Consider the following 22,251-nt stretch of genomic DNA (forward strand, 5'->3'; position numbering starts at 1 on the left):
TTAGTACTAGTTCAAGTCTTTCCCTCTTTTTCATGCACACCACTCCCTTACATAATGCTCATAGGTGAGATCATTCAGCTTTCCGGGACTGTTAGCAAGGAGAGCTGGACTTGCATGCAGGAACCCAGGAGAAGGGATGGCCAAGCTCTTTCCTGCTGCTTGTCTTGCTGTGCAGACGCCAAGGGAAGAAAGGGTGGGGACTGCCAGGCAACACTCCCGGCTGGCTGCAAAACCCCTAGCAAGACAGACCCTGTTCAGCGCAGCAGACTGCCAGTTACGCAGGACTGCTCTAAGGCCGAACGAGAGCCAGGAGTGTGCGAGGGAGTCTCTGAGCAAGCAGCAGGGCCTGCAGAGTGATTTCGCCTGCTCTTCTACAACTTACTTTGCTCTCTCAAAGCCAGTCCCTTCTCACCTGGGGGAGCAAACAAGCAGTCGGTTACAAGCTTTGCAACAAGCCTAACCGTAAGTGCAAGGGAGAGCGAAAGCAGAGTGTATATGCTGCCTCCATATACCCAAGTAACGGCTCCAGTCTGCTTCTTATCTTCCTGTCCCCAATACACTGCCTTTCTCCTCAATCCACATGGGCAAGGAATGTTTTGGTCAATGGCCCGAGACCATAAACAGAGCCAAATTGGTAACAGCAGGAAGTCTGAGAGCAGAGGGCCGTTGGGACGGAAGAAGCAAATGGTGGCCCACAGTGCAAGAGAGTTTGTCTCTCAGTTTTGGGGTCTGGAGTGGCCCTCCCTGCCTCCTGTCTCCCCACACTCACCAAAGCAGGCTGGGAAGGTCCCGCCTGCCAGAAAAAGGAAACTCCTGCCAAGGCTTGTTCCCCTTAATTGCTTAATCGATTGGTCAGTATTAGAAAAGGAATTACCAGCCACTCAAGTATGTTAAAAACTAAAACACAGGCCTCATGTTGCAGATTCAGCTCAGGCAAGGGGAATGATTTAATCACACCTTGCTGGTAGCTTTGTGACAGAACCAATCTACCCTGAGAAGGCCAGGTTCATCTGCGGCAATCTTTCCTCCTGTGCAGCCATAAAAAATATGCAGCTGAGCCTCCACTTCCTGCCCAAATTGCTGAGCAAAGAGCCACAACCCAAGGATCTGGAGTGTTCTATTCCACTTACTTTTCTTCTGTGCCATACCTTGAGAGCTCGGTACAGTTCAAGAAGGGCACACAGTAGCCTTCGCCCTCAGCCGGGTGCCCCCCAACTGAATGCCACTGGGAGCAATCGGAGAGCCAAGCTTGCTCAAATTCTCCGCAAATCACTCATTGAGGCTTACTCTCAGTTTCATGTTCAACCTCTTTTCTGGCTCATTCAAATAGGGAAAGTATGCATTTCTGTTCATATTTGTCAAACGTGCATACTTTCCATAGATAAAAGTGTGAAAATGCAGTTTTTTAAAATCCCATTTTTTTTCAAATGCAATTGCAAATTCAGGAATGCATGTCTACTTTTTCATTTTTTGGAGAGGGGAAGTGGGGAAGCCTTCTGCTCCCTTTTGGAATTGCAAATAGGACAGAATCAAAATTCTCATGCATCTCTAGCCAGTGGCCAGGCAATGAAGGGACGATGGCAGCTGGGGTCCAACACATTTGGTGGACCCCAGATTGGAAAAGGTGGGGCCTCCCCTCCCCCCTCTTTCTTCCTCCTCCTCCTCCTCTTCCTCACTCATAACACTGCATTTATCTCCCACCTTTTTTTCCTCTTGTGAGGAACCCAAGTCTGTTTTAACAGGCCAGTTTTTATTCTCACAACAACTACCGCAATCAGCTTGAACAATGCAACACTGAGTTGTTTGAGCAGATTCAAATAGTGCTGGAAGCCCCTGAAGGAGGGTCTTTTCCTCTGGAAGATTCAGTGAGCAAGACACACTAGTAAATAAGCACCATTGCGATTATTCTCACTTATATTTCTTTTCTCAGTACTGGTGCTGCTCTCATATTTTGGAATTTGGAATGTTGCTTACGACAAAGGTGCCTACTGAAGCATTTTACCTCTTTACATTTATTTTATGAAGCTTGCCAAACCCAACAGATACTTCTTTAGGCAGGCAGAGTACCCCTCCCTCTCTTACGGTTTGTGCCTCTCTTTTTGGTCAGGGTCGATGGCAGACCATAAAGCAAATAACAAAGACTAATCCAGCAACTTTCCCCCCTTACCTGTATCTTATCAAGACTGAGGAAGATATCTGGGTCCATCTTCTGAAAGTTAATAGTGGCCAGAGCTATTGGAGGCAGAAGGGGGTCAAAAAAGAGAGAAATTTCAAGCAGGCTTAAGTAGCAAGATATGCATACCTTAGCTTCCAAAGACAACTCATAGCATTAACCACAGGAAGGAGGATCACTCTGGCTCTATCATGCTGCTCGTGTTCTTCCTCCATGTAGTTCACACAGGTTCGTGCAACCCAGGATTATAGTGCGCTTAATGACAAGCGACAGAAAACAAGAGCTGATACCACAGGAAATCTCCTGTTGGAGATCCTAAGGGATGGCTTGCATGTCTGAATCTGACATCAGCAGATGCTTCTAATGTGTGAATCAGTCCAGAGAAAATGCCAAGGGAGGACAGGGCCAAACAGAAAAGCTACTCTGGCCAAAGGACCTAGGCTGGACTGAATCTATCAGTTGTATTCCAGGTCACTTTCCCCCCCGTCCTCCCTTTCTTGAATTCTATAAATTATAGTCTGGCAAAGCACCATGAGCTCTGTTATAAATTCCCCCTTCCTCTCCAGTCTACCACTCCTGGAGCAACTTGGAGAGGAAATTACTGCTAAAAACCTGCGTCTGTTGTGCAGCTATGCCCTTGTATTTCCCGCTGAAGGTGCTCAGTACTGCCAGCTCCCACACGGGGGGGGGGGGGGGGGGGGAGGGAAGAGAGAGAGAGAGAGCTGGCAGAGTTGGATGCCACCAGGCACAATTAGCACAGGTGGAACAATTAGGGGTGCCAGGGTGAAAGGCTGCATACCAAAGCAGCCCATTAGCATTTGAAGCTGCATGGAGGAGCCACACCAATTTCATCAACTTTAGCAATGGGCATGTCAGTTGGTCGCAGGGGCTTCCCGAGTCTGTGTAAGAAGGAAGCGGGTTTAAGACTGCAACAGGAGCGAGCTAGCCAGATCTTCCCCTTCAGGTACACATGCGTGCACATGCATGCACACACGCGCATGCACGCACACACACACGCAAGCAACAATCTGGGTCTGTTTCCGAGTGGTAAATGGGCACCTTTACAAGCCAAAAAATGGGCACCTACTTTTAGGCCTATGAAAGCGGCCACACAAGCGGAATGTGGTCCACACACTTGTCCTGGGCCAGCCTGCTAGGCGAGGGCAAGGGACGCCCTCTTGCAACTATCCCAATTCGTCACTTCTGGTAGACCTTCTCCTTCCCAATGGGTTTGTCCCATCCCTGTTCAAGGCCACGGAAGCCCATGGCCTTCACACCGTAAGGCAGTGAATTCCATCAATCCGGGGGTCTTGCATTTCTGAAATGCAGAAACGACCTTGCAAAGGGCAGGGATGGGCAACTCTTCTGTCCCAAGGCCATTTCCCCTCACAGTCAGGTACACGTCCTGCTCATGAGCACCTATTTTTCCATTCACACACAGACCTTTAAAGATGCACCTATGTATATTTAGACAGGAAAAAATGGCCCAACGCCCAGGCTTCCCCAGCTGGGGAACGCTGAGAGTTCTGCTTGCCTAACCATGCACGGAACTGCAACCTCATCTTCCTTTCCCATATTTCCCACATCCTCACTCAGAACTGTCTTGCTCTCCCACCTGCTTCTCCCAGGAGCAACTGGAACTAGAAAAGAGATTCTATTAATGTGAAGGGGACCATTTCCCCCAAACTAATTCCAGACTAAGCATTTGGAAAGGTTGGGCCAAAAGGCAGCTTTCTATGCTCAGCTATATTGGGGGGGGGGGGGGAGAACTGAAAGCAGGAAGAGGTCCAGTGCAATGAACCCTAAAATCTTGACCTGATTTGCCTTATTTCTGGAAGCTGCCTGCACGCCACAGAACAGCATTAGCCGAACTGGGACATGCCAAATGTTTTTGAGAATAACTTTCAACATCCCCAGCCAGCATGACCCACGGTCAGGGAGGATGGAAGCTGTAAACTAAAACTTCTGCAGGTCACCCTGCCAGGAAAGCTGTTTTAAAAGATTCAGAGTGCTCAGAGTGTATCGGGCAAGCTAATGGCCCTGCCTCCAGTCCAAGCAATCTGAAAGCGGATCCATGAGGGGCCATGAGTAGGAGAGAGTGGGGCCATGAGTAGGGGCCACTGCAAAGTGGGGCCACGAGTAGGAGAGAGACATTTAAAGAATGCCTTCTCTGACCCATTGTAGAGTCACTGATCTGTCACACCGCAGCAGTGGCAGGAGCTCAAAGGGGGCTGAATGGCACCTGGACACACACCCTGAATGAGACAGGAGTCACACGGGGATGCTTGAAGTGGGAGAGGCAAGGCACAGAAGCCGAGCATGCCCTCTGCATGGAGGAAGCGCTAGCTCCCATCCCTGCTCGTCCAATTCAGAGGCATTCCAGCTGCAGGGCTGCGCAGGACTGCCAAGAACCACTGACAGTTGGAATCGACAGTACTGCATCAGATGGACTAACCACCTCTGTGAGCTCATATGGGCAGCAAGGAGCACAATGCCCCTTTTTGGGGGAGGAAACCTAAAGGACTAGAAGCTTGCTCTTAAAAAGCAAGTGCTGATGCTTGAAAAAGTCAGTTTCCGTGGAAACTGCACGTGCAATTTTAAAACACAGGGCTCATTTAGAAAATGGTCCTGCCCGCAACCTCCTTGAGGTCAATGAGAATCGGCGGAACGGAGGGGCAGCAGCAGAATCCTGCGCAGGCGTCTTCCTCCTTCAGGCAGTCGGCATCTGTCGCCCCTCCTCGCCGCGCTTGCATTCTATTACCTCCGCTGTGTGTTCTCACAGCCACCTTGCCTCCTCCACCATCGCATCACTCAGAGCCCTAGTTATTCCGCCTTCCTGATTACTTGACATGTTGACTCTAATGAGCAGACTGTTGTGACATCTGAGGCATGAGCTGGGATCAAGGCGCTCTCGTCATACAAGCCCGCTGGAGAAGACAACTCCAAACAAGAAAACGAGTGCACACTCACAGGCGGTAAACACATCCAGGCAGGAAAAAGAGCGGCGCGCAGCCGCTTCCCCCGCCTCTCCGAATTGCCTCCCAGCTCCCACTGGCAGGGAGGGAGCACCTCCACGCGGCCACGCGCACAATGCCACCTTTTCGAGCGGAGCCCCAGGATGGAATGCCCCAGGAGGCAGACGGTGCCATCCGTGCTGGGAGGTCACCAAGCGAGTACAGCAGGGAGGGAATTAAGCCCACTAGATTCTAAAATTAGTATTATTAACATGAGTACATCAGGATCTCGAGCAAGCACGCATTTCAGCAAACATGTGGCAGTTCAGGACTGGATCCTAAGAGCCAGATCCAAGTAAATGTCTTTTTTAAAGAAAGTCTTCTGGAAAGGCCAGACTAGGTTGTCATGATAGAGCTACTTCCGATCCCCAGAAACCAGGAGCTGGCATCCTCACTGAAGGGCAGAAAGAAAGAGAACCTGGGGAGGAGTGTTGTGTGAACACTGTCACCCTTACACCTGCAAGCGTGGAGTGAGGAAGAGGAAGAGGAAGAGGAGGGGAATTCAGACTTGACGATGTCATTCCTGTTTGTGCAATTCAGTGCAGCTTTGGAAAAATAACTCCCCCTGCCTCCCTTCCCCTGGAGGCTATGCTTCCTGCTGATTGCCTTCACTTTTAGACTCTGAAAGAAGACGACATTCCATCGCAGCTCACAAGTTCCATTTGTGCAACTCTAATTAAGCCTTTGGGGTTTAAAACTTCAAGTTAATAATAAAAAGGATGTATCAAGGGTTTTTTAATATATTTAAGTGGCTTGCAGATGAGGAAAACAGGTTGATTTTAAAATACAAAATTGATTTCAGCACATCAAAATTAATCCTGAGAGTTTTTGAGAACTTCAGCCTCTCTGCTAAAAATCGGTTGAATAGATGCAGCCTGTGCTCAATTAAGACATTATTACCCACTTAAAAAAAAAAAAAGATCACAGCACTTTTATTTCAAATAACAGCGATGCAATGAAATCATTGTTATTCCACCATGTCCAGTGTATTCTGAATTTCCCACTTCTTGTTCCGAGTCGTCCAAATGTTCCCTGTGAAGCATTCAGTCCATACTGAATTTCCACCCTCACCCCAGGACACCCAGACCATGTAGGACACCATTAGCCAAATGAAGAAACCAAGAAGAGTGAAGAGAGTAAGAGACAGATTAAAATAAAATTAAAAGATAGCAGGAAATAAGAGGAGTGCCTTTTTTAATTTGAAAAAGAAAAATCTAATATAATCTCTGATAGAAGTCTCTCCCTTTTGGAATGGAGTCAGGCAACCAGGGACCAGTGTGTTCCTGTACTGCAGGGGGCTGGTGAAATTTATTTACACCACTGTACCACAATGGGTCATGAAACAATTGCAAAATGGAACCAAAACGCTTTGAGTTACAAACAAAGGAACAGTCCAGAATAGTCATATTTGAAGGATAGTCATATTTGAAATACACTTCTTGAAATCAATCGGGCAAGTTAGTAATGACCGATTCGAGTCCTGTTGATTTCAGTGGGTATATGCTACTCCTAACAATGGGGAAATCTGGACCCAAACCAATGCATTAAAACAACTAAAAGGCAGCAGTGCTTATGAAGGCACCATTCAACCCCCTTAGGATTTACTCTCTGGCTGGACAGACTCTGCAGCAGCACAAGCAAGATTTGCTAGCCAATATATTAACTGAACCTTTTTCTCTGTCCCTCCACTTGAGTCTGCGCAAGCCAGTTACAAGCCTGCTGTCCCACCTCTAATTTCCAGCCATGCAGCTTCACCATCCGTATTCCTTAGGATACAAGCGAGTGTGAAAGGGGAGGGGGAGCAAGAATAAGGAGGATCCCTGATTTCTACCACTGGGCTGAAGGATATGCATGGAAGCTTGTGCCAAAGGCCACATTCCTTCAGGAGTAATCTGCCAGGGGCCGTATTGCTCCCTCCTTGCCATGCTCCCCCTCTCTGCCTGCTGCTTTTTCCTCTGCCTCCTTTTTTTGCTCTCTCAGCCCGCTTCTCTCTCTCTCTGTTGTCCTTTTCCTATGTGACCCCCTTCCTGCGTCCGTCACCTTTTTCCCTGCCATTCCCTGTTCTCTGTTTCTAAGCCACACCCTTCGCTCGCTCGCTCGCTCTCCTGCATCACTCCCTTCCTTCCTCTCTCTGCCACCCCTTCACTCCTCCCTGCCCAGCATCTCGCTGTCAATGCATCAGGCCCAGTCTCCATGGGGCTCGTGGAGAAAATCCCTTTCAAAGCTCAGAAGACGGGCAGGAGCCAGAAGCACAAGCCAACAGTCCAAGCACAATCCAGGAAAGAGGGTCGTATCCGAGATCAGCAGCATGAGAGCTCAGTCTAAAGGAGCAAAAGAAGGAAGCTAACGCATACGAGAGTGGGTACTGACACGGAGTCCCTGTTCCATCCCAGGACGCAGATGCAGCTCATCAGAAGCTTCTGAAGGAAGTCCTCCTTGTCAAGAAGGGTTCACTCATGAAAAGTTATTTACTCATCAGGAACCTTCCCCCGCAAATGTTCACACAAGCTTGCCTCTTGCCATGCTGGCACTGCTGCTCATCTGTGCTAGGGGGCTGAAGTCCGGAGGGCCAGGCCCCATCCTTTTGTGGGGATGGACCCACAACTGCCTCCTTCCAAAGTCCAGACTTCCTGGGCTGCTGGCATGGGCTGTTCCCGGAGGCGGTTTGTCTCTGGGACCTCAAATCCCTTCCCTGAAGAGGATTTCTCCTGCGGTGAAAGGAGAGGCCAGTCCCTCTTGCCAGACACCCAAAATGTTCCCTTGCAGAGGGCCTGAAGTTATGCAGAGGCTACCGATTGGCCACCCATTTTAAACAGGGAGGAATTCAAGAGATGGAAGACCTACGCCTATGACTGGCAGCATCACCGACTGCCCCAGCAAAATGGGGCAGCGAGGGCAGCCTCCCCTCTGGATGACCCCCCACCCTAGGGGGCTCGCTGCTGTTCCCCTTTTCTATCAGAGCATAGCCTTATTGGCCTAAGGTGCTTAGCTTCCTGTTATCAGTTTGTTTGGGTTTCATGCAACTTGTTTCTGCATTTTTTGCCTGAACTGCTTGCCTTTAGCGTGTTAATGGAGTGAAGAAATAAATGTTTAATAAGCACACCCTTTTTGTTTTAAAGGCACTCGCATCCCAGAACCAGCCAGTACAAATTATGCACTCATCATTCGCATGGATGCCTGGCTACCTAACGAATGAAGGGGCAGCAGGAAAAGAGTATCAGAAAACACCGGGAGCAGCGGATGGAAACGTGGAGGCAACGCACACAGCACAGAGTCAGACAACAGTGTGAAGATTATAGTCCACCAACTCAGGACCACGGATCTGGAAGCGACACCCAGATTTGCTTCCTTTTACCCCTTTAAAGGCCTCCAGAGCCTTTAGACCTGCCAACTTCATCTACCACAAAGATAACGTCTACCACTTTTTTTGACCAAAGGAAAGAAAGAAGAGAGAAAGAGAAATTCTTGGCATTCCCGCAAACCCACCACATTCTTTCACAGAATGTTGAACGTCACAGTCACAACTATACTATGAGCTGCGCGGCAGGCACTGCTGGGACTCTAGGGATGTTGGCTTTAGCCTCCTCCCCATCCCCAGAACCATTCCCCAGTCTTCTAAAAATTAGGGAGCAAGGAAGGCTAAGTCTGCTTACTCTTAATCTTGCCGTCTGAGACATCAAGACTACAGGACAGAGGTTTCTTGCTTTAATACAAATGGAAGACGTTCAATTATCACAAGAAAGAAACTATACCAAATACTGTGTTTAAAAAAAACAAATGGAATGCACAGACTGAAGGAAAAGTGGGGGATGAGTTTAAATGCGAGGCTAATAAATGAAAACTAAAAGCGAAAACCACAGAAGCACTTCTTTGGTGCTCAGCTGGGCAAAAGAAGAGGGAAAGTGAACCAAGGTGAATTATGAGATCATGACAGTGCGGGAGAGAAAGCCTTGAAACACAGAGTGTGGAAGGCCCTTGGCTCTGATAATATTCCACCAGAAGAGCTATAAATCCAGAACCTTCCCAGGTTGAATACGCACATGGATTCTGTACCAAAAAGATAAGGTAACATCAGAACTCTTCCCCACAACACAAGTCCAAATTGACAGTGTGACAAAGCTGGTAAGAAACCCCCACCCCCTGCCACAGTGCTTCCAAGCATCCACGGCTGTTCAGTAGTTATCTTATCCTCTTTCGATTTTATAAATTGCTTCAGTAATTCTTCTAAACCTGGGTCCTCCAGTGCCATACCTGTCTTTACCTCCTGATTTTCACTGCAGTTCTTAAGATTAAAAAATACTTAAAAAAAACATGGGATGCAGGCATGCTAGAAAGCAAAGGGGTCCCTTCCATCGCCATCTTTGAGTTTCAAAGAGTGGCTTTGTCCTTAGCTCAGAACGCATCTTTGCCTTGCACCGAGGTTCTTGGGTAGGCTCCTGCTCCTTTAGTCTCGGCAGTATGCCTTGCAGGAGGTGGCAATTTTGTGACTGGACACCAGCTACCACGACAGCCATTTCATGAGAGCACCCATAACAATCTCTCAAAATTCCAAATATGCCCACCAACCCAAAAACGCCAGGGACCTCGCTTGCAGAGGGGAGTAGCCCCCACTCAGGTAGGCTGCCGGTGCGATTGACACTGTTCGCTAGCACAGCCGCGGCTTCAGCTGCCACTTTGCTCTCCCCCTCCACTCCCGATGCACCACGGTGCCACATACCTCCTTCCACCGAGCCATAGGACAGTCCATCTTTATTGTCAGAGGTCATCAACAGCTCCACCACCTTCCTTTTCACCAGGGCCTGTGCAAAGAAAACGGTCACTGTATTGGGGTTCAGGGCTGATACAGAAGAGGTTGCTTGCCCCCGGAGCTGGCCAAGGATCCCAGAAAGTATAAGAATAAGGTAAGCCACGCTGGGCCAGGTCAAGGGTCCATTTCACCCACCCACCAGTGGGACAGGAGGACAACACAGCCTCGCCACTCCTCCTCCCAAGCAGCTGGAACGCATGTGACTCCTCTGCCAGGATGCCTGGCTGGAAGGAAGAAGGTGACTTTGACCAGGCCTAAACCAGCTAATGCGTTAGCAGCCTAGATAATGAAAAGCCTCTGAAGAAGCTGCATCAAAGGCCTAGGTTTACAATGGAAAGGCATTTCAAACACTGTGCACCAAAAATATGTACCGGCACATATGCAGGTGTGAATAGGGCTAGGCTCACCAATGGTGGTGCCTAAAGTCACCTCTCTTCACACCAACCAGCTTCCCTGCTACAACCAACTTTAATCTTATTTTTAAGTTTGATTGTATTTGCTTTTTCTAGAAGCAAAGTGTTGACTTCCAGCACTACCTTTGTTTGTGTTAAATCAATTGGGTTTTGCTGTTCTGGAATTTCACCCCCACCCCGCCACCGGCAATCCCTAATGCTCTTGTGCGAGTTCCTTTTCTTTCGGTCTCACCAGACTGCCTCCTGGAAAATTAATGTTTTCTGACAAACCGTGCTCACCATGGAAGCCATTAACGAGCAGTGCCTCCCCAAGGCTTCCATTCTGTGAGAGCGCCCACAATACTCCCTCAGCATTTCAGATGTGCAAACCAGCCCCAAAAGATCACAGACCCCTGAGGTAGGGGCAAGGTTGCATTCCCAAACGTGTGCATCATGTGCATGCGCTTATTAGGAAGCCGGGCTGGCTGCAGCTTCCTCTTGCTCCAGCAGCAAACCCAAGTTCAACCGTCCTTCCCACACCATGCGCCAGTAAACCAGGGTCTGCCCAGGACACCCATTAGCTGCACTGGCCAATTTCAGCAAAAGAGCCTTGGGACACCTTAAAGACTCAGAAGAAGACTCCGTCCTGTCATAAAGTAAAACTCTTAGAATGTTATTGTGTGTCATACATTTGTTTGTTAGTTACGCTGTTCTGTTTTTGTTCTGTTTTGTTTGGTCCATGGACTATATAACCAAGTGTGGTGGTTATATAGAGCCAGTGTGGTGCCACTGGAGAGCCAGTGTGGCATAGTGGTTAAGAGCATGGGACTGGGACTCAGGCGATCTGGGTTCGAGTCCCCGCTCAACCATGGAGCCAAATGGGTGACTTTGGGCCAGCCACAGACTCTCAGCCCAACCTACCTCACAGGGTTCTGTTGTGGGGATAAGATGGAGGAGGAGAATGAGGTAAGCTGCCTTGAGCCCTTTGTAGGAAAAAGGCAGGACATCAATCAATCAATCAATCAATCAATCAAATAAAAACCAAGGCTTAAGGGTTGATGACTGAGGGCGCTCTCTTCATCCCATCTCATTCCGGATATCAGAACCAGACAGGGCAATGGCCATGCTGGCTGGGAGCTGCGGACAAAAACAGCTGGAGGACACCCGTCTGAAAGACCTGCCTTATACCGACAGCAGAATGCTAGGCAGACGGCTCCTCCACCACCGGAGCCACTGTTTCCCCTCCCTCTCAAGACGGCGCTCAGCAAAACAACTGGCGCAGATGCAACCAGCTTCCCAGCAATTATTCTCCTGCAGTGCTGCTGCGTCGGAACCAGTTAAGAGAGATAGCAAGGTGCCGCTCAAGGAGGATTTGCTCGGCTAAAAGTGGACTCCTCTGGGTGCCTGCCAGCCCCAGCTGGCCACCCCAGTGGAGGCAGGGCCACGCAAAGCTCTTTGCTGGAGCAGGCACTGGCGGAAGGCATTAATAACAGTGGCCTGCCGCAGGTTGAGCTTCCGATTAGAGGAGTTCTCAAGGCAGCTTAGACCTGGTTTGAAACGTCATTCTTCACACAGAAGGCTTAGTCTGCCCACTGGGCCAAATGCCATTTCGTTGCTTTTGCCCTGCTCTGTTCAGAAGACTGGAAACGGGCCTAGAAGATCAGAAAACCTCTTCCCTTAAACTGGGGTGCCTCCATCTCGCTTTTTGACTCAGTTGCGGGATCCCTGACTTCTAATTTATTCTCTTCTAACGGGGTGCCTTCCAGATACTGCTGGTCTCCAACTCCCATCATCTCCAGCCAGCACAGCTGTTGGACATGTTGGCAGTTGTAGCCCAGGACATCTGGACCGCACCAGATTGGGGAAGGGTGTTTTAACAGAAGAGCGAAAACTCTAAGAAGGTAGAATACTTTATTGCTGATAAGCTGCTTTGCCACTTCTTATTATACTGCATTTATAAACAGAACAAATTATTTTTCAATAAATTAATCATCATTATCATGCAAGTTTAGTGAAAAAATTGGCGTGCTTAGGGTACAATCTGATGCAAGTTTAGACTTTAAAAATCCTAACATTCAGCATTCTCCAGTCAGCATGGAGAAAATTAATATACCTTAAATACATGGCTTGCTGGGTAATATGAGGAGCTATAGGGCGTTTTTCAGTCAAAATATGCAAAGAACTGTACCTTTAGCCAATTGAAAATACCAGAAGATTGTTTTTAATTGTATTATTTTTAACAGAAGTATTTCTATTTTAAGAATCCTGCAGATGGAAGCTACCAGTCTAGAAGAGGCAGTCTTTGCTCCTCATTCACACAAGAGGGTCCTTCTTCTAAGATGGTATTGCCACAAGTCCACAGGGGCATAATCACAACTATTGTTTAACTCAAATGTAAATTTACAATGCCATCACTTTAGAAGGGAGCCTCAAACAAATGAATGGGATTGACTTTCAGCCATGTATCTCTTGCAGGGCTGGAAACCATGCAACACAGAAAACCGAGGATGTGGGGGAAAGGAGAGGGGAAGGCAAGCTAATAAAAATAGAAATGCTATTAAAAGAAGAGGCAGGGGGAAAACTTTACCTCTTCTATAAGTGTCATGTAATGTTCGTCTTCTGCATAGGAGCCATATTCATTCTCTACTTGCATGGCAATGATTGGTCCTCCTTTCTTGAACTAAAAAAGAAAAGGGAGAAGTGAATACGAGCAGCGTCTGGAACTAGTGAGCCTCATCCAAATGCAAAGGTTCACAGGGAAGGGGAAGGGGTGGATGCAGGCAAAGCCAAGGAGTCATGTGATCGACTCGGTCTGGTGGGCTTGGCCCAGGAAGGCCTGGTTTGAATTTCCAGCTCAGTGCCATTCTAGAAAAAGTCCTCTTGGCCCCGTACTTTTTCTGATGAAGGCAGGAGCAAAGTGGGTGTCCAAAGGCTTCCCGCACACAGAAATTTAGCACAATGCAGAGAGGTGCAGTTTCTGCCTCTTCCTTGGGGCTCAAGAAGAGAGTGGGTTGGGATGGTGGATTCGGGAGGGCTCTTCCCAGCATGCCCTGCGCCACTCCAGCTGACGAGCACGAAGGCGCTCCGGAGCTGGGCTATGCGGAAAGCCTTTTTTTGTAAAGTGATGGGGAACGTGCTGCATGTAGTGACATGCCTATTTTAGAGTAGGAGCCACAGTCATTTAAAAAGAGGCAACCTGCAAAATACATGCCAAAATTCCCCAGGATGATGAGGCTGTACATCACCTGCTTCCAAGGAATACATGAAACCTTGTTATTTTCCCAATATTTTAATATTTAATTGGTTTTATCTTTGATTTTATCACTAATGGTCAGATGCAGTGTGTCATTTGTTGGTAGGCTGTTGTCTTTTTGCTTGTATTTTGTAAGCCATCCAGAAACTCTGGTACTGGATGGCATATAACAACTTGAAATAAACAAACTTGAAATAAATAAATGAAAAACATCTGGCAAGCGGCAATCTACCACACAATGGCTGGCACAACCTCCCAGACCCTTGGCAGCTGCACCAAGAAAAAGGGAGGGTTTCCTGAGTTCAAAGAGAAAGGAATTTTTTCTAGGGGAGTGATGCTCATTCACAGAGAAAACCAAAATGTCACACTTTTGATGTGAAAAGCAGGACCCAGGATGCCCTCGAAAAATAAAAGTATTCGGCAGTCACCGTAACATTGCTGTCTAAAATGCAGGTGACACAGCAAGACAGACCAGCTATCTTATTTACCTGAAGATGGACCACCTCTGGAATCAGATGATCAAAATACTGATATACAGCATCCATGAAGCCCTTGTAGGTTGTCCTCAGCTGCATCTTAGGGTCTCGGAGCAACCAGCTAAGAAAGAACAGAAAGGAGGAAGATGTTGGCAAGGAGAAAAAACACAAAAAGAGACATGCATCATGTTTCCCAGTATTGCAAACCAGAAGTCTGTGGGAAGTCGCAGGGAGACATCAAAGTAATAACCCTCGCCTGTTGTTTGCCAGCCACTGGACTTCTCCTCCTCCTCAAATTTGCTTAACCGCCCTTTGAAGCCATTTCAGCTGACAGATAACATTGCGACTTGCAGCTGCCAATTCCCTAAGTTAATTATTAACTATGGAACAGATATGTTCTTTTTTCTGCCTCGAGTCTCCCTCTGCTCAGCTTCATGGTGCGCTCATCCTGTGATGGTGGTTCTGGTACGAAGGACGTGGGAGAAAAAAGCCTCTTTCTGTAATTTTACAAACCTCTATCACAGCCTTCCCCAACCAGGTCCCCCCCACCAGATGTGTTCCAGGCATGCTAGGAATGACAGCATCTGCAGCCCAACACATCTAGAGGGTTCCTATCATCCCTGCCGTTCTTTCATCTCCTTACTGCTCTCCAGGGCTCCCAACAGGGTTTCTTCCAGTCCAACTCGGAGATGCTGCAGATTAAACCTGGAATTTTCTGCATGCATAGCAGCTCCTCTACCACAGAGCTTATGCCCCCCTTTCTTGCAGCCATTAGTTAACAGAGACATCTGCAACTGTTTCCATCTTATGATTAAAGCTTACAAACAGAAAGAAGAGGCAGATCTCAAACAGGTGCCAAGGAAGCAATAGGTTGTTCAGTAGTTTCCAACAAAAATATGCCATAGTCATGAAACTATCAAGTTCTTCTGAGCCTCCCCTTCCCCTGAAAGGAGACTTTCAAAATATTTAAGTTAACGCAGCGTGTTAACTCCAACTGTTTCTGGCTACCTGCTGAGGGAGTTAAGTTCCGTTCTCTTGTTTGCGGCTGCTACAGATCCTACGAAAAGCAGCATCCAAGGGGCAGAGGGAGAAATCCGCTTCCCGCACTCCGCCAGTTGCTCAAGGACTGCTTGCCATTTCTGAAGAAGGGGCGCTGTGTTGCTCACTTAAGCTGATAAGGGGTAACAGGCTGGGGTGGACTGAAAATGGCACACAAGATGGCAAGGTGGGCTGTAAGGGAGGGGCACAGATGTCCGCTCTGATGCAGGGGAATAATATTTGAACTGGGGCAGGTAAAGTTTGGAAGCAGGGAGTTGCAGGTAGAGTTCAAATATGGTTTGGTTTGAATTATTTGTTTTTAAGAGGTTTGCTTTATTTGATCCTGTAAGCTGCCTCAAACCTCAGGAGAGGTGGGACGTAAATATTTTAAATGTTTATTTCAATGAAATTGCAAAAAATGGATGAAACTTGCTTGCTAGTTTCCTGTAATGGATAACAAAAAGTGTGGAGCTTTAACAGGGATGTGAAAGGCATGATTGGCTCCCCAAGGTCAAGCTTCTCTAGCATATGAACCTCTAGTGGAAAAGAAAAGTGGAGGGAAATAAAACAGACAGGCCCGGTACATGCCAGAGGCTCCCCGGAGACCTGGTAACCAGGACAGCTTCTCCGTGCTTACGTTGCACCCTTCAAGACTATTGCTTTAGGCCATGTGATGCAAAGGTGCTGGGGAAGTACAGAAGATATACACTCCCCATCTGTATCAACAGAGGTCCCTGTAGGTAGAATGAAATGTGCCAAGATGCAAAACTAATCTAGAAAACAACCTGAGGACGTTAGCATCTGTTTCTGTATCTACAGAGAAGATGAAGAGGGTTGGAAGGTGAACCAAATCAGAATGCAAAGTCAGCTGACTTGATTCTGTGGCTCGTTTCACGGTATTGCATTCCTGCATCTGTAGTAATTTTCAGGGGGAAGATAACATGAAACCTGTGCTGCTGCAGCTGATGACTGTTGCCTCTCATGTGGTGGCTGGGGATGTGGGAGTTGCAGTCCAACACATCTGGACCACTGGCAAGATGCTGCGCCATTGTAAGGACAACAGGTTTGCCCCTGATCGCTGCCCGTGCCTGAACTGGGGTGTCCAGTTATGCTCCCAATTCATCCCTACTGCTCAACTTTACTCCTGCAACCAAGCCATCTGCTTGGGGTTCCAAACCTGAGGTTCATACCAAAACCTGCAAGCTGAAGAAATTTAAACAAACACGTAGGCATTTTTAATTCACTGGGTGAATGAACATTTCCTGCTTATGCTGCCTCTTATTATGGCTCCTAGAACCATTCTCCCTGAAACGTTTTTGACTGCTTTTGTGCAGAATGCTGAAGGGTGGAGCGGGGGGGGGGGGGGGGGGGGGGGGGGGAGATAGATGTCTTTGCCCTGAATAAGCGAAACCAGAAAAGCATCTATGAACAAACAGGCCTTTTATTCTTTGTGGAAAGCGGGGAAAACACTCTGATATCGGATTCTGTTTCGCTCCCTCTGCTCTGCATAAGCCTGTCTATTGTCTCCCCCTCCGTCAGGCTGCCTCCTGCATAGCTAAGCTGTATCTCCATAAATTCTTATTGTGCTGCTCCTAAGGCTGGAGACAGCCTTCCCTATTCTGCAGGCCACCGCGCTCTCCCTCTCCCAAATCCTGACAAATTCCTTCTTGCAAGGTATAGATGGAGAGAACTTTAAAAGAATGCACGTCTTTTCAGAGCCATCACTTCATAGCAGTTTGACTGGGGTGGCTTTCCCCAAAGCATCCGGAGACGGGTGGTTCTGGGAAAGGTGCTCCCAGTCCCTTGCCGAGTTTCCTGTGGTGCAGTTGGCAAGAACCGGTATCTACTGTAGGGGGACGGGGGCTGGAGGGTTCAGTTTGATGCCTGTGGAGCTGGCAGGGGAGGGGTACTTGCCGCTAAAGCCTGGGTGGGCAACCCGCAAGTGTTCTTGAACTCCACTGACCATGCTGGCTGGGGTTCCCCTTGTTTCATAACAGACCCGCAGCCTGTGGATGCTCAGCCCCTTTCCTGCCCACACGTAAGACTGCAGTTGAGTGTCCACCCCATTCTCTCTCTCTCTCTCTCTCTCTGGCAGGGTGTTCTTTATCTCTTTAAGAAATACAGAGTAACATTTAGATGCATCAGGAATTTTTGCTGTCTGGACAACAGTGGGTTAAAAATTTGTGCCTGTTCTATAGTTTTCTGATGAATAAACTTTCGTTCCATTTCTAAGTGTTTTGTGTGACTAGGTGAGCACAAAACCAGGGCTTGTTCTCTCTGCCCAAGTGCATTAAACCCCAGCAAAAGAGCCCAAACCTTTCAAGGCAATCTGGAGGGCAAGTTTCTCTTTTGGAGATGCACTGCTCCCTAAGATTACCTGGCATAACAGTTTCGTTTGGGGGAACATGATTGCAGGAACAAGTCTGACAACTCTGCCAGGCTTGGTCCATACTCCTAAGCTACAGTTCCAGGGTTCCTGTGGAGATAAAATGCCTATTAAGCTAATTTAGGCCCATAGCATGGGGCACCTTAGGCTATGAGGGGGAAACAGGCCTTTGAGACCAGCCTGCACTGCTCTCCAAAGAACAGACTGAAGGAACTTCCATGAGTATCAGCCGAAGTCTGCTCTTAAGAAGATGCCTCCAGAGATACTTTCATTGCTCTGGCATCCTTCAGTCACCTGAGCATCTGTAACCTGCCCATCTGCTGATCCTGTTGTTTCCCTTCTGTCCTATTGGTGGCCGCTAAGAAATGAAAGCCATGGAACCAACGTGGCCTGCTATTTAAAGAGATTCGAGACCTATGCAGGCTTACCTGGGCAGACCACCAAGGTCCCACTCCGAGCAGATATAAGGTCCTGGACGTAGAATTACCCACAGGCCAACCTCTTCAGCTGTCCTAATGAAAGTCCTAAGGAATCAGAAAGGGAGGAGAGCTGTACTTTGGGGGTGTGAGGTTGGCAAGAGAAGCGCCGAAGAATCAGAATTCTGTTCATATTGATCTTTATAGATCCCACGAGGACTAGAAATACATTCACGGACATTGGGGGAAAGGGGCCACAATGTAATATTACTTATGGGCCAGGGCATATAATATTACTGGTTGCTACAAACCAATATGAGAACTTCAATCCGTACTTCTCCAGCACCCTCTTCTCCACCAGCCTCTGCCCCCAACTTTCAAATTCTGCAAACCACATATACCTCATCCAAATATTTTGCAATCACGATACATTAATCTTAGGCAAATTTTCTCAACAAAGTAAAAATCCTTTCGCACAATCTTCAAAATTATTTAGCATGCTTTTCTGATTGCAGGATTTGGCTTTTAAATCACAGAATACTAGCTCCCCTGATACGTACTGCAGGTCTAAGTTTCCACTGAAGTCGAACTTTCCTCTTTCTGTCTCGTGAAGATTCCACGGCACATAGCTGGAACACAGAATTAACACACCAGAAGTCGAAATGCCGCTTTCATGGGTCAAGACAGCAAAGCAGGGAATTGGCTAACTATACCCAGCCCTTTAACATGCGACTTTTTTAGAGCAGAAATTGCCGACTGATTGTTCACAAGCTAGATCTGACCCTGGAAGAAATGGATGAAGGCCTCTGAAAGCCACACCTAATTTCAGTCAGGGTATGGCAGCTTCAGTAGGTCACCTGATGGCTTGTGAGCAGGTCAGTTTCGGCAGCCAAGTATACTGTGATGGAGCAAAAGCCTATTTGAACCCCCTTAACTTACAACTTACCCTCAGCAGTGCCGGCATAAAATGCTCTGATAATGTTTCTAAGTGCTTAGGCCATGTGTGAAGAGAACATCTTTCTGGGGCCATGCTCACAAACCTCAGTCACATGTCTTCCATCCAAATTGCAAGAAAAAAATACATTTATTACAGCCCCTGGGTCTCCAAGAAGCAGCCACTCCATATCCTTTTATCAGGGCTAGATAAAGGGGACATACAGACACGCATACACATACGTACCCCTCTCATATCCCACCAAGCTCCTCATTAGCTGGCACATACCAGCTCCTCATTAGGCGGACGAATGCAGTCAGCTATCAATTAAGGAGAGATATTTGACCCACTTGCAATGTGCAAAGCATCTCAGAGGAGATCTGATAGAAGAAACCAGGTATGGAAAGGTAGCCCCATAGCACACGTTCCTTGGAATCCAGTCTGTGGTGGCTCCCAGGTCTATAGCAATGGCTAGTTCCACCTGGAAAGTCGTCAGGCCGAGCGTGAGGTCCCATGCTTGACCTTGTATGTAGGGCTGGGAAAATGCCCTTTCTGAATTGACGGAGAGCCACCTCCAGCCAGTGCAGGTGACAGTGAGCTGGCTGACCTGAGAGGCAACTCGGGAGAAGGGCAGCAGCTGCTGCGAGTGGAGGGACAGAAGCCATGGCTTCTGTGAAGCCAAAACTGGACTGAGCCTGCAGCCCAGACAAGACTTACGTTGTGAGGGTGTTCAAGCCGCAAGCCTTCATCTTCATCAGTCGGTCCTTCCAGTATTCTCGGGGGACACGGAAGTAGTGCACCGAGCCACTAAAAATGCGAAATGGCTTGCCCTCCAGTAGGAATTTTGAGTCCTCAGCCTGCAAGCCCCGGGATCTGCCCCTCAACCCCAGAGGGAGAATATCGCTCAAGTTAAACCTAGGATGGAAGGAGGAAATGAGTGGAAACACAGCAGAAAGCAAGAAGGGGAGATTTCCCTGAAAGCAGTGAACCACTGAATCATTCAAGGGCAGCTCACAGACTACCAGGCCAGCCGCCCTCACAGGACTGTTGTTATAAAACGGAGCTAAATAAGCTGCCTTGGGTTCCTAACAAATGACAAAAGGCAGGATTCAAAGGTAATGTAACAATAACAGTAACAGTATTGCATGTCAGGAAACCAAGACGGATTTATGGGTCTTCTATGCTCAATCAGATATGGTTTTCTGTTTCATCAGCCAGTTTCTGTGAGAAACTACTGCATGCAGAAAACCAGTACATCAAAGAGAAGGCAAAGGCAAAGGAGGGAGCCTTTGTCTCCGAGTTCCTGGCTTTCTGTGAGCAAATAACAACACTGCACAGATTTTAAAGCACTTGCTTCAGCACAGTCAATTAAATTTTTATTGCCATCTTTCTCCTGCAGCTCGCCATGGCCCCTCTCAGGGATGCACCAGATGCAGGCCAGGGGCCACCTGCATCCCCCAGAGGGTGCGCCAGCCCACCCCTACTCATTTCCCTACTGTCTGTACTCTCTGCTTCCTCTTTGTAGATTACTCTTTTCCTGCCACAGCTGCCAAGGAGGAAGGAGTAACCTAGATCGAACGTGTGTGCATGTGTGTAGTAGGCCCTGCAAGCCTAAAACTGCCCATGACAGGTGATGCCCTAGACCAGTCTTCCCCAGCCTGGTGCTCCCATGATAGTTTGGACCGTAGCTCCCATCCTCCCCAGCCAGCATGGCAAGTGGTCAGGGAAGCTAGAAGTAGTAGTCCAAAACTACGGGGGGCACCCAGTTGAGAGAGGCTGCCCTGGAAAGGCGACTCTTGGAACTGAAGATGGCCAGAACTCTTGCTACTCGGAAGACACCAATGTCACACAGTTGAAGCACCTGCCGAAGACTAATTCGAGTGGGCAGATAATTCTGTACAATGCATTTTCTCATTTCTTCCCTCTCACCTGCCCCTTTGCTGGTCCTTTCCTTTGCCTTTTCTTTCATATATTCGGTTCATGCCCACTGGCATCTCCATTCACAGAGCTGCTGCCCAACGTCTCCCCCCCAGGCCTTCATTACTCTTCTCACGGTCTGTTGTTCTAAGTGACCTTTTCTTTGCTCTGTATCTATTAAACTTTGGCTTCTCAAGCTGAACATCAATCAGTCTCCTGCTGTTTTCCTATATCGCCTATGTCATCCCTCAGTCACTTAAAAACAAACACAAACACACACTGTGCCAAACAGACTTGCAGCTGCAGGACTCTAACCCAGGTTCTAACAGCCTAAGGAAGGACCACTTGCAGTCCATGGAGAAAGAGGATCCATTTCAGTGTCATAGCTCTCTGCAGCTTGATAACGGGAACAGAGTTTCAAGCCACAAGTGTTTCAACTATTCTGTGCATACCTAGATTCTGGCAGCATTAAACTGTCCTTCCAGACAAGAGGCAAACAGAGAGAGAAGGTGGGCTTCTGCAAGGCTTTCTCTCAGTTGCTTTCATTGTATGGGGCAAAACCACCCAAAAAGCTCCAAAGGATCTTGGCTACTGAAAACCTGCCTGTTTACCAAAATGGTATAGGCAGTCAAGGGTTGAAGGAGCTGCGATATAAGCTTCCAGCCCTTTGGGCTCCCTGTTCCACTGCAGGCTCTCGCCGTCACCAAAGAGCCTTCCCTGGGCTTCAGGAGGATCCACCAGATGGGCCTTCTGATGCTGAGTCAGAAGATGCCACGGGACAGAAACGGGAAGCAAGGGCAATTCCTCCGAGTTCTCAGCGGGTGTCCAAGGAAACCCTTTGGGGTCTGGTGTTCCTATTTAACACAAGGCCTTTCCCTAAGAGCCCCAAATAGAAGGCTGAGCAGAAAGGTTATCCCCCCACTGAAGCCAGGGAAGGCCAAGAGAACGCCTGCTTACCTGAAGGCCATCCACTATGCTCCTGCTCCAAGTGGGATTTGAACCGGGGTACTTCCTGGCATGCAACAGAGGTGCACAAGCCGCCCAAAAACAAATGCCTGAGAAACTGGAGTGGCTGTGCTAGCACTTTCCTCCGCACCAAACAGGTGGGCTCCCCAAGTAACGGCACATGCATTCTCCTGCGTGCTGGCAGCGCGCATGCGTGCTGCCAATGCTCTTCCACCATGTGCAGGCCAGCCAACAGGGCAGCCTTCTCCAAGCCAGAGCCCCCCAGATGGATTGCTGTCTGGGGAACGATGGGAGTTGGAGTACAACCCATCTGGATGGGCGCGGGTAGGGGAAGCCTGCCTGTTCACTGAGGCTGGGCATGCAATCCTCTTTTCAAAGAGGGTAAGAAAAATAGGAGAGGGAGTGAGCATGAGTGTTATCGCAGGTGTGGCTCTCTTTGGCCTCCCAGGTCCTATGAGATAAAGCTGCACAAACACACA

General features: G+C 48.3%; 1 protein-coding gene across 4 annotated transcripts in view; it reads right to left on the reverse strand.

Moving 5' to 3' along the window:
• Positions 1-22,251, reverse strand: part of LOC123028103 (beta-galactosidase-1-like protein 2) — a 47,732-nt gene that overhangs the window by 18,686 nt on the left and 6,795 nt on the right. For 2 of the 4 annotated variants that reach the window (XM_044439619.1, XM_044439620.1), the window contains exons 2-8: positions 19,607-19,804; positions 18,516-18,584; positions 17,968-18,063; positions 14,128-14,236; positions 12,974-13,066; positions 9,905-9,986; positions 2,168-2,232 (exon numbers count right to left, since the gene is read on the reverse strand). In XM_044439619.1, the coding sequence (XP_044295554.1) occupies positions 2,168-2,232; positions 9,905-9,986; positions 12,974-13,066; positions 14,128-14,236; positions 17,968-18,063; positions 18,516-18,584; positions 19,607-19,804 (712 nt within the window). Of the gene's footprint in view, positions 1-2,167; positions 2,233-8,958; positions 9,235-9,904; positions 9,987-12,973; positions 13,067-14,127; positions 14,237-17,967; positions 18,064-18,515; positions 18,585-19,606; positions 19,805-22,251 lie in introns of those variants that run through there. The other 2 variants (XM_044439621.1, XM_044439622.1) reach the window with 2 other exon arrangements.

The sequence above is a fragment of the Varanus komodoensis genome, unplaced genomic scaffold (assembly GCF_004798865.1).
Source record: "Varanus komodoensis strain SLA01 unplaced genomic scaffold, ASM479886v1 scaffold35, whole genome shotgun sequence".
Lineage (NCBI taxonomy): Eukaryota > Metazoa > Chordata > Lepidosauria > Squamata > Varanidae > Varanus > Varanus komodoensis.